Source organism: Nilaparvata lugens, chromosome 6, assembly GCF_014356525.2.
Source record: "Nilaparvata lugens isolate BPH chromosome 6, ASM1435652v1, whole genome shotgun sequence".
In the NCBI taxonomy this organism is placed as follows: Eukaryota; Metazoa; Arthropoda; class Insecta; order Hemiptera; family Delphacidae; genus Nilaparvata; species Nilaparvata lugens.
In genome coordinates, this window is record NC_052509.1 from 17,079,175 (window position 1) to 17,091,545 (window position 12,371).

The 12,371-nt window shown below is 33.7% G+C and overlaps 1 protein-coding gene across 2 annotated transcripts in view; it reads right to left on the reverse strand.

The window, feature by feature from the left end:
• The window catches only part of LOC111048603 (SWI/SNF-related matrix-associated actin-dependent regulator of chromatin subfamily A containing DEAD/H box 1 homolog), a 36,408-nt gene that overhangs the window by 10,115 nt on the left and 13,922 nt on the right, over positions 1-12,371 (reverse strand). For both annotated transcript variants that reach the window (XM_022334522.2, XM_039430295.1), the window contains exons 9-15: positions 10,986-11,185; positions 10,139-10,277; positions 8,229-8,364; positions 5,364-5,501; positions 3,271-3,564; positions 2,099-2,233; positions 37-248 (exon numbers count right to left, since the gene is read on the reverse strand). In XM_022334522.2, coding sequence (XP_022190214.2) covers positions 37-248; positions 2,099-2,233; positions 3,271-3,564; positions 5,364-5,501; positions 8,229-8,364; positions 10,139-10,277; positions 10,986-11,185 — 1,254 coding nt within the window. The remainder of the gene's footprint in view (positions 1-36; positions 249-2,098; positions 2,234-3,270; positions 3,565-5,363; positions 5,502-8,228; positions 8,365-10,138; positions 10,278-10,985; positions 11,186-12,371) is intronic.

Below are 12,371 nucleotides of genomic sequence, written 5' to 3' on the forward strand. Positions count from 1 at the left end.
AATGAACAAAACTGATGATGGAGTAGTATAGCATACCGGTCCATTACTGCTGTAGCTCCGTCAATCCTGAGGTATGAATGCTGCCTCAACTCCAGATACTTTTCGTAGAGGTCTAGCATGAAGCAGAATTGGCTGAAAATCAATACGCGATGATTGTTTGCCTTCAAGTCGGGTAAAAGTTGGTCCAATTTGGCGAACTTGCCACTCTGGGGGAAAAGTGAGTCTGGCAGCAGGTACTTTTTTGGACACTGAAAAACAAAACATATCCATTGAATTGTTTGGATACATTAGAACTGCGCTTTATTAATACATTTCAAGCATTAGACTTGATGATCACATGAATTTCATCTTAATGACTACTTGAATGAATCAAGTTGTAATACTGTATTAAATCCTATTATCCTATTACTATCCGTCAGGCTCGCTTCGCTCGCCATATCCGTCTAGCCAGGAAAAGTGAGATCAGCGGGCTCGCTTCGCTCGCCTGCATTTTTTATTTGAGCATGTTTCATTCCATGAGAAAGTCAAAGTACTGAGAAAACGCAGAAAAGCTGAGAAAAACGCTGATTTTGGGCGTATCTTTGATGAAATATTAAAGTCACCTCATCACAAAATTTTTAGACCCTAGCTAAACCTCTGTACCAAATTTGAACATTTTCTTTCAATTACTTGATGAAAGAACTGAGAAAACGCAAAAAACGCTAATTTTGGGCGTATCTTTGGCGTTATTTCAAATTCCTTCTAACACAACATTATTACACCCTAGCTGAGCTTCTGTGCTAAATTTGAACAATTTCTGTTCATTTGTTCCCGATAAAGGTGAGAAAACGCTAAAAAACGCAGATTTTGGGCGTATCTGGAATTTTTTCCAAATCCGTTCTTAGTACGCCTCTAAAGGGCCAACTGAACATACCTACCGTACCAAATTTGAACGTTTTTGGTCCGGTCGAATTTTAGTTCTGCGAGTGAGTGAGTCAGTCAGTCAGTTCCTTTTCGCTTTTATATATATATATATATATATATATATATATATATAATATATATATATATATATATATATATATATATATATATATATATATATAGATATTAAGGGAGCAATTTCTGTATATATTTGGTTATTTATGTCCAACGGATCTCGAAAATGGCTCTAACGATTTTCACGAAATTTGGAACATAGTAGGTTTATGATATAAAAATTCGATTGCACTAGGTCTGATCCCTGGGAAAACTCGCTGAAGGACATGAAAATGGTAATAATTATTCATCCTTGGAAAAACACATGATAATTTCGTCGTCTGTTGATATCGGAAGATGGGAGTACCTGTGTGGGAGAGACAGAGTTATGTTCAGCTGTTAAACTATTTGCAATCAATCAGCTCATTTCACGAGAAGTATTATCTAGAAATTTTAATCGACTTGATCAAAATAATCTGATTTGTTTACATGATATGGTATATCATTCAAAATTAGAGTATATCATAATTTTCAGTTAATCATCATTTTACATTTTTAAGTAATTAGTAAGTGTTATTTTGTCTTAAATGTTATCTTAAGTGTTATCTAAATTGGAACTTTTCTGTTGGCAACGGGTTGTGTAGCCAGAGTAGGCACAAAACTGTTTATGTTCTAATACAATGTATACTCATTATAAATAAATAATAAATATAAATTGTGTATAAATAAAAATTCAGGGAAGAAACAGTTTTGGGCTGTGCCTGTAAGTTCTTCCCCAATCATTTTAAAGAATGATTGTGTTCTGTTTATCAATGAATAAGTAACGAGCGAAGCTCGGTGCCCCGATATTTGCGTTAATGCGACCAGTTAGAGACAAATGTTTCATAACTAGAAGAAAGCTATGACTGGTGGTATGCGGGTTAGAATTTTTTTTTTAATGGAGGGCTGTGGGATTATTTGAATGGATATTCACAACACATCATGATTAAGATTTCATTCAAATTGCAGAGATTCCACTTATTCATGAGACATCATCTTAGATAAAAAAAAACTTTTTTATAGTTTTATATAGGGTCTAATGAAGATTTTACTCAATTTTTCTGATTTAATAAAGATTTTTAGAAATGAGAGATCTACTTACGTGGTATTTTTTGACAAGTTGATGTACTTCATGATCGGACATCCACAGCAAATCATCGGTTATCTTTTCCAAATTTTTGTCTTTGTAGTCAGGATTCCTTGCTAACAGCTTTGCTATTTGTTCAATTTCGTCGTCCTGTGTCAAATAGAATTTTGAACCATTGATAGATTATAACTAAGACTAACAGTGAAATATATTAATTGCCTTACATTATATTGTGCACATTAAACTCTAAATATGATAGACAAAAAATATGTTTACCATTCTGAATTTACATCTTGACTTTGTGTAATATTTAACGACATAACAACATTTGATTAAATAATAGGGTTTTTATCTACAAAGTTTCAAATAGCTACTAGTTAGGAAGTCCATCCTGTCTCATATCCCTCCATTGGTTATACTGGAGTATCAGTTGGGAATTTCTCTTTACCATTTTTGGCATTCTATGTTGAGGGCCAAGCCACACGAGGCGTTTTTCAGTCGGACGGAAGCTCTCCGATCGGCTGATGGGTTGGCGTATCGTGTGAGCTGCCTGTCATGCCACTGTTGGCTCGTTGGGCATGCCGGTAGGACATGCATGATGTAAATGCTTGTCATGCATACACATGTTCATCATGCATGTTTTGTCATCAGCGAGAAGCTTCTAACATAAAATAAACAACCAATAACAATAAATGAACCACTGGGAAATTTTAAATTATGATACAAGAATAATTTAATCTAAAATAGAGCAGCGAAGAGAAAATAACGAATAATCGAAGATACAAAAAACTATACTAAAAAAAATTTTGCTCGAAGCCTTCCGATGTGATGACACAACAATGTATGACGACATGACGTGTGATGTACACACATCATATTGTATGACAATGACATGTTCATCATGCGCATGTCTATTGTTAGTGGCCAGCCAAAATGTCGACGGCTGATTGGGTTGGCATATCCAGTGAGCTTCTTGTCATGCCAATCGGTGAGCTTCCCGTCCGACTGAAAAACGCCTCGTGTGGCTTTTTATTCTATCGAATTTGATAGGTTTTATAATACCAGTCCAAAAAAATCAATCATAGAATCTTTGATGAAATATGTTCAGATATATTATTGTCCAATACGGTTTCGCTAATGTAATTAGTCATTGGGGTTTTATTAGTTTAGCAAGATGATCTACGTACAGAAATGATGTAGCGCATGCAGAGCGGGTGATTGGCGAGTCGGCGCAGTTGCATCATGACACTCATGTTGCAGAAGGACTCCTCTTTGGCGGCGTTCTCTTTGGCGTCGAGTAGGAACTCCTTGTACTGTTTCTCCTGTGACTCGAGCATGGCACACTCGATCACGCACGACGTCTTGGTCGGCAGGTCTTGCAGTACGTCCGCTTTCAGTCGACGCAGAATGAACGGCATCATCACTTTCTTCGCCTTTGCTATGTTCTCCTTGTCGAACTTCAACTTATCCACTATAGCTTTCTGCCAAACAACCATTTTTATTCATTCATTTATTCCATCATGTGTACAAATACAAAACCCAACAGGCTTCAACCAAGAACTGTGACTTTTCACTCATTAAAAGTTCAAAGGTTATGCTTAACACCTTATTGATGAATAATTATGATGCTTTTACAACTCCTTAAGGCTGTGCAAAGGCTAAAAATAAACTTTTTACATGTGATATTTTTCGAAGTTTTTCGATTTCTATATCATCAAGCTCTTAGAATGAAAAAGTTTTCTCAGGAAAACATTTTTTCCCGATCATTAATTTCTGAGATATGAGCGTCTAAAGTTTAAATTTTTGGGACATAACATTTCAAATTCGGTAAGAGATAAATCCATGAGATTTAGAGGATAATTCTTCAAGGTATTGTTAATTGAATAAAACATAAATCTTTTGAATATATCAATTTTCCAGAAAGTTATTCAATTTACCAATAATAGCTAAACTAAAAGTTATTTTTAGTAAATTGAATAACTTTCTTTACCTCTTACGAGATCAAAATGTTCTGTCCCAAAAATTTAAATTTTAGGCGCTCATATCTCGAAAAGTAATTATCGGGAAAAAATGTTATCATGAGAAACCTTCTCCATTTTGATAGCTTGATGATATACACATAGAAAAACTGTTAAAAATATCACCAGTAGAAAGTTTATTTTTAGCCTTTGCACAGCCTTAATATATTTACATCAATGCTCATTTGAATACAAAGACACCTTCGTCTTTAACATATAAAAGATCTTATGAAATTCAAATAAATAATAAGCATCATAACTGTTGAAAGTTATATGAAAGTAGAATAATTTGAATTAAAAACTTGGGAATGGAAGAAAAGAGACAGTCAAAGAATAAAAATGATGTTGAAACAAATAGATTTCTTGCGCCGGAGTTGTTTTGTTTCAAGGATGGATCGAGTGAGGTAAACTGAGATAAGGAACGGAATAAGGAAACTGAACACTACAGTAGAGCAGAAAAAAATAAGCGCCTTGTATGGTTGGGACATACACAGAGATGAGAGGTGGCCCAAGAGGATGCTGAATTCGGATCTAGCTGGAAAAAGAAGGAGAGGTAGACCACCCGAACTGCGGAGCGAATAGTTCTAGAGTAGTATGATGAATAGGAATCTTTTCCAGGGTGACTGGAATAATCGAAATAAATGACAGAAGAGATGCGAGAAACGGCTGGACTTGTAGAATAAACTCCCTTAAAGAAAGTATAATTCTTATACCACATTTTTGAACTGTAAATAAAAAACTAGAATACACTTAAAAACTACAAGACAAACAAATTTTGAATTGTTAAATAGTACCGATATCTAAATGGATGTATTACAGAGATTTGCTACTAACCACAGCAATATAATTTGACACTAAAGTTCTTCAACGATTAGAATTCAAAGGCCCGGTTACACAAAAGCCTGTTAAATTTCAATCATGATTAAATGCCACAAGCATCAATCATTAAGGCTTTTTTGAAAAAAAGAGTCATCTAATTGGTTCTTGTGTCATGTAATCACAGTTAAAATCTAAAAGGGTTTGTGCAATTGGACCAAAGACTTTTTAATAATTGTTTACAAGCTAAACCAAACCAAATCTGTACTTTGAAAAAAGTCTGTTAAACAACTCTGATGAAGTTAGAATACGTATATTCGGAAATGTATCAAAGAAATCTTGTGAGATGGATAAAAGTATAAGAACAGAAATAAAATAACTTAATCTACTAGTGGATCTAATACGGTAATAACTGATCTACTAGAAACCAGGGTAAAGGTACTTACATCTCTTTTATCGAAAATAAACTTGATACAGCTCAATTTTTTTCCGAACATTTTGGGCATTACAAACACTAGGAGTGACATCAATTCTAGAAGGCTGTTTTGTATGGGTGTTCCGGTCAGCAGTAGTTTGCTTTCTGCCTGAAATAAGAATGAGAATATGAGTCAAGTTGAATTAAAATGTCTACTATGAGAATAAAATTAAGAAGTATTTCACATTCAAGAGATAGGTCACAACTCCTCCTGATTTTCTTTTCCACTGATATATTTTGCGCTTTTGCTATGTTCACCTCCTAGCTAGTCCTGAAAAAAAGTAAAACATGATGTTCAAAACGTTCCCTCCAAATTCCTTTGTCAATATTGGTCTATTGTAGAAAAACTGGAGAATTCAATCTCTATAATCTCATTATCAACATGGATTTTTCTATCGATATTTTAAAAAGTTATAAGAGCTCAAATATCAAAACATTGAAGCAAATGTGATTTTTACAAAAATGTCACACCTTCAAGATCGGATATCTCAAAAACTGTTGAAGATATAGACAAAATTATTGTCAGCTGAATATTGTAGGAAATAATGTAAGCTTCAATCTTTTATAGAATAGTCATGTCCTCAAGATCGATAGTTTTCGAGTTATATGCGAGAAACCAAAAACTGGTACCTTTGAACCCACCCACCCCCTTAGGACAGGAGGTAGGGGTGAGGTCTTTTGATATGTTTACCTCCTTACCACCCTACACAAAACTGCGGGGTCAAAAATTGTCTTCCAAATTATTCCTTCTATAACCCTTTCTTGACTCGGCTAATGGGGTGAGCATTTAAATTATCTTCCGCTTTGTCTAACGCGAGGTGACTTTTTCCCACTTCGCAGAAAAAATTTCAACCCAGTTTATCTCTGATATCTGATATTCGAAATCGATGTCAACATCGATAGCCGTAGACCTAATCATTATCGAGCCTCTACAATCGATATCTTGAAGACTCTTGATATATTACTGTTGAACTATCGACATAAAACAAAACTGCTTGATTCACCTTTGTAATTTCATTGTCGGTAAACTTCGTATTAGAAAACCGTATTTAAAATTAGAAGTATTCAATATTACATAAACCATATTTGATATTATATTAATATTAGAAGACTTATGATATAAGTGAATACATTTTATTTTTGCCTTTCGATTATATTTCAATTAGTATATCTATAATATCCATAGTTGAACTGGTTCGGAGTTAAATACAAGAAGGTAACTTTTAGACGAAACTTGGGGTTTACTTTGTCTTGGTAAAAAAATATGATATGCAGAATATGATGCGAATACAATGCCAAATATGATAAATATTATGTAATAAAACAAAAAATCCACCTTGCTTGAAACGAATACGTTCTGAATATTCATTTGTAGCAGATTCTGCAGCTGCAGCCAACATGCCTCCATGCTACAAAAGATCATTGGGCAGCAGAAACTAAAATATTTTTCAATAGTTCGCGATTTTTTAAAGTGACTTTCATTTGTTTAATGTTATTATTCATTTTGAAGGTTTACAGTTGGTTTCACTTTGTCTAAATCTTGAAAATGAACTTCAATCCATGTAATAGTTAGTTAATTACAATAAAAAATATTTGATTTGATTATAATTAGAATTACAAAAGGCCTATGTGGGACACCAGTCAAATCCCAATTATTGCTTGAGCAGAATAAATTTCAAATTAGGATAAAGGTCAACAGGACAATATGAGTAAATAAATTAAAAGCAGTTGTGCTAAATGGCCAAATCAATATTTTTATGGAGAAAATTATAATGTGAAATTATCAGTTCAATATTATCATCAAAATTTTTATAGTTTTTGCTTTTTTAATGTGATTTTGTGTTTGAAAATAGTTTTCTTGATTTTAAAATTTACAAAATAGGAACTCAGGAAGTGAAAGTGCAAATTTTTAGTGAGAAAAATGAAGAACCCAAGACATAACCTATAAACTTGGGTGTTGATAGGAAATGACATTGGGTAATACGGCAAGGCAGAACATCCGAAAGGATCTCTCTGCCGATAAAAGCCATAAGAGTAAATAAATAAATATTTTTAGGGCCGTTTGCACAGTGACAGTTAAAACTAAATTTAATTTTAAACCGGATTAAATCCGTATCAAGTCTAGTTTGTTATAATGTGTTTGATTTTGAGTTTAAGCCACCAGCTGATTAAATCAAGTTTAAGCTTTGATTGTGAAAACGGCCCAGAGATGCAGAATTTGAACTCAATGACATCACATTATCACAACATCCATGTTTTGAAATGGATATTATCTTATCTTTGTCATTATTTTTACTTATTTATTTGTTCATACAATTACAAATCATATGAATATGATCGGGATAGAACAACAGGAATAGCCCAAAACTATTCTGTTCCCAAATTTTGATAAATAATAAAATGTCCGAAAAAATCGGTTATGTTCTTACTGAGGAAAGTTAAAGTTCAAATGAATAAAATGAAGCTGAGAATAGGTAAGAGTAGACTAGATTGTTAATCTGGACTAGATCAAAATTTTATTCTGAATAGTAGAAAATAGTTTCCCGAAAATCATTTTCAAGTTTTTCAAAAATCATTTTCGAGAAAATCTCTGTTATAAGAAAGTTTATAACAATCGATTCAGTATGATCTAATAATAAGCATAAAGTAATAACAAAACATTTCAACTAGAACCCTTCATAATTGGTAGTTTTCGCTTCAAATTACTATTTTCAATGATCAATTTGTGATTCTTAGTCTGTTGAGTGGAAGAAGCTCTTCTGAAACCTAATTCACGAATGAATTAAAATTGGAAAATCAAACTGATAAGAAAGAATAAACTAAGAAGCATACTGACATTTATCCTAAACAGCACATCAAACCGTTGGGAGTTCATATTTTTCAGTAGATGGCCTTCATCGAAAATAACATAATGCAACTTGAGCAATCGGAAAAGCTTGCGATCGTCGAAGGATCCAGCGACTATCGCATACCTGAAAAATATTCAATCAATTAAAAAAACCACAATTCAAAGCTTTTTCAATTTTTATTCATATATAATGCCACGGGTTGTAAATCAAGTTTCAATGTTTTAATTCTTATTTCTGAGCAGCACAGCAGGTGAGAGTAAATGCCATCTATAGGGCAAGATAGTTGAGTTTGACTGTTTGTAGCCTATGGCAAGAAAGTAAAAACTAAATTGATCGATTTGAAGTTGCCGTCAAGACACTATTATAAATAAATATCAAAGGCACGAAAGGAGAAGTTTACATTTTTAGTTGTGCGAGAGAAGAACAACTATCTACGAAGAGAGCAGTTTAAAGCTTATATAGTGAGGTCCACGTCAAATAATGGCAGTATTTGATTAGAAATAGTGTTGTATCCTTGTCTATCATTTGACAAAGCAGACAGCGCTATCCTTTTCTTGCTCCGCAATGTTGCCAAATCGTGTTTCAACAATTAAGAAATATAATCAATTAAAAAAATAAAATCTCAATTATGAAAATTTATTAATTAATCATAACAAAATATATGTTCTTGACGAATAAAATATAATTGATTATTTTAAACAGTAATGAACATTTATTCAAAGACGCCAAAACTACACATTGAGTGTCAAATATTTCAACAACGAATTGTTGAAATAACAATGAACAGTCTAAAGTTGAATGTCCATTACAAATTTGTAATGTTGAAATACGTTGGTAGCATTAACCGACTGAAAATTGAATCTCAACTCCCAGCGTACCGGCTGATATAAAGTAGCCTAGTACTTCGGATTAAGGTAAGGTTTGTATAGAGTAATTTCTAGTCCTATAGATTTTTTTTCGAAATGTTTGTTTTACAATTGGACTAATGAACAAATATTATAAATACTGTCAATAATTGTTCAAAAGCAATTTCAGGGAGTTCCAGAATTCTACTATCAATAGTTTATTCTTTTATTGAGATTTCATTATTTGGAAAAAGCATATATACTGTGTATATTTAGTAGTATAGAGAATCAGTATACTTAGAAACCAGACTCCATTCATGTAAACTGTGAGACAGTAAATGGTTTTGAACAAAATCCATCCTTAGATATTGTTATGGATGAGGCCTTTAGAAGGATGGCAGGAGGCGAAGGGTTTTCAGTAAACAACACAGAGGAGGCAGGGGGGGGGCTTCTGGATTATTCTAAATCATTCCCGTGAGTTCATCTTGGTGCAGGGAGACGTCGACCAATGACAAGCGCGTTCCAGAACCTTCGAACCACTGTGATTGGTCGGGCGTGTTCGACACCTCCAGATCCTTCTCGGTTGGTCAGGCAGTGAAGAAACTACAGTGGAGTGTTCGCTTCTTCTCATTGTGACAGACTAGTGATAATAATCGTGACAGATATTAGAGTGATAATAGACTTTTGTAAACGTAAGCTTGTAATAATACAGTGTAATTTATCAGGTAGTTATCAGTTTATAGTTGTTTCTAGTTTACTTCCGTGTGTTATAGTGCTGTAAGTAATAAATCTAATCAGTATAAATCGCCTCAAGTGTTTTATTAGTGTAGAAACCCGTAACAATATCTTCAACAGCAGCTAGCACATAATAGTGTTCTGCTTTCAAAGTACTGTGAATTAAAACAGCAAGATTCACTGTACTCAACGTTCTCTTCAAAATATCGGAACACCTAAACTGTTGACTAGAGCTTCAGATAGTAGGACAGAGCGTCAGATGGTGAAAATTGATTTAAAAAATGATAGTACAAAATGGAAGAAAGCATCCAACTTACGTGGCAAGAATGACATCAATGCCTTCGACTCCGTGCTTCAGCCATTGCAAGCGAATGCTCCTTCGCTCATCCACACTGCCATAATACTGGCATACTATCATATCCGGACACCATTTTCCAAACTCGTTGATCCAATTATCTAAAATCACAATCGTTCCATTTCAAATTGCAATGGAAATAAATTATGATTAAGAGCCATATGCTAACACTATGTCGCTAAACCACGTTTACTTGTCGATATGGTCGCATTTATCAGAATGTGTTTCATACTAAAACTAGTATCTGCATATGCGCCTAAATGTATCACACCATTGGAATTTAGTATACATTTCACACAATTTCATCAAGAAAAATAACTGGATGAGAAAACAATCAGTACATAGATGAGAACATTGACATGAACCACAAAAAAAATGTTTCTTTCTAGTTAGTTGGAAGAGTTTAAAAAATATTTTAAAACCAAAATCAAGTTTGGCAAAATTTGGAGATGGCTGATTAACATGAGCCGACGATAAATGTATGAATCCATAGAGAAAAAATAGTATAAGTAGATATACCATGGTTTATGTTCCAGATTTCAGGCCGAATTTGTGTTAACTCATGCCGATAACTGACGACTACTGTCTATTATTACTGTTTTGGCCGGGTGAGAGTTTAAGAACGACACAGTATGACAGACAACCAGCGTCACATAGCTTCACGAGAAATAACTACTAGGACTGTCGGCTTGAGTCAACAGCAAAATTTGGAATATAAACGTTCTATACCACGAGATATCTACTTATGCTATTCTTTCTCCATGATATTACTAAATAATTTTATCCAGGTTATGTTGATTAATAATTACCCAAGGTTGAGGACGGCACAACAATGAGATGAGGCGTATTTGGTCTAGTCAGATTTTGTTCCTTTAAGTAGGCCAGAAATGCTATCACCTGAATAGTCTTTCCCAACCCCATTTCATCGGCTAGAATTCCATTCAGTCTTCGGTTGTGCATTACAGCTAACCAATTCAAGCCCACCATTTGATAGCTTTTCAACTGCATTCTGAAAAATGTGAAATTATATGATCAACGGAACAAACGACAATGATAATTAATCTTAAATCATTTCGGGGTGCTCTACTAATAAAGTGGATGCTCTTGAAAAGGATAAGGGTATTTTTGGAATGATAGAGAAAATTGGTTTTAGTTGCAAATGGTTTACGATTAGTCCAGTCACACTATGTACATTAGTGCATGCAATTTATATTGTAGTTCTGATTTTTTGAATATATTATTTGGGTACATAAGAGAAGTCTAGAACCAATTTCTTCATGCAAAATTTCCTTGTGCTAGATACAGGGTGGCCCAAAAAACTCCTTTTTTCGGCTCATTTTCCAGTTTTCAGCTATTTCTGCCAAATCTCGTAATCGGACATAAAAATTTGCTGTCGCCTTTTTTCTAGATTATGAAATTCTGAATAAAATGAGATCATTCGGAAGTCTCTATCTCCAATGTGTACTGAGTTATGATTTTTCAAAAATGTGTAAAATTTGAAGAAAAAATCAATTTTGATGAATTTTAGTTTTGGATCAACAATATCTTCCAATTGTCAAAATCTCTCTGGGCGTATTTTTGTGCTCTACAATCTGAGATCAGGTAGAGCGCTCTATCTCAAATAGATTTCCAGGTACACCTGACAACAATGCTCCTTGTATTGTGAAAAACACCCAATTTTCAGCTTCAACCATTATCACCAACTACATAGTCTTCACATTGATATTTCGCACAATGACATAAGTTCATAAGATTATGTTCTATGAGAATAACCCGTTAAATGCACTTCATTTCAGTATTTCCTTGTGGAGAGGCGCGCTTAAGGAAACCTCAAGAATCAAAATTTCAAACAATTATAACTTCTGACACAATGCTCAGATTTAATCGTACTACACTTCATTCTTCTCGGCTCGTCAAGGCGGTCCAAAATCATGCATCATAAGATTGTAGAACACAAAAATACGCCCAGAGAGATTTTGAATTATACATCTAAATGGTAACAATTGGAAGATATTGTTGATCAAAAACTAAAATTCATCAAAATTGATTTTTTCTTCAAATTTTACACATTTTTGAAAAATCATAACTCAGTACACATTGGAGATAGAGAGTTCCGAATGATCTCATTTTATTCAGAATTTCATAATCTAGAAAAAAGGCAACAGCAAATTTTTCTGTCCGATTACGAGATTTGG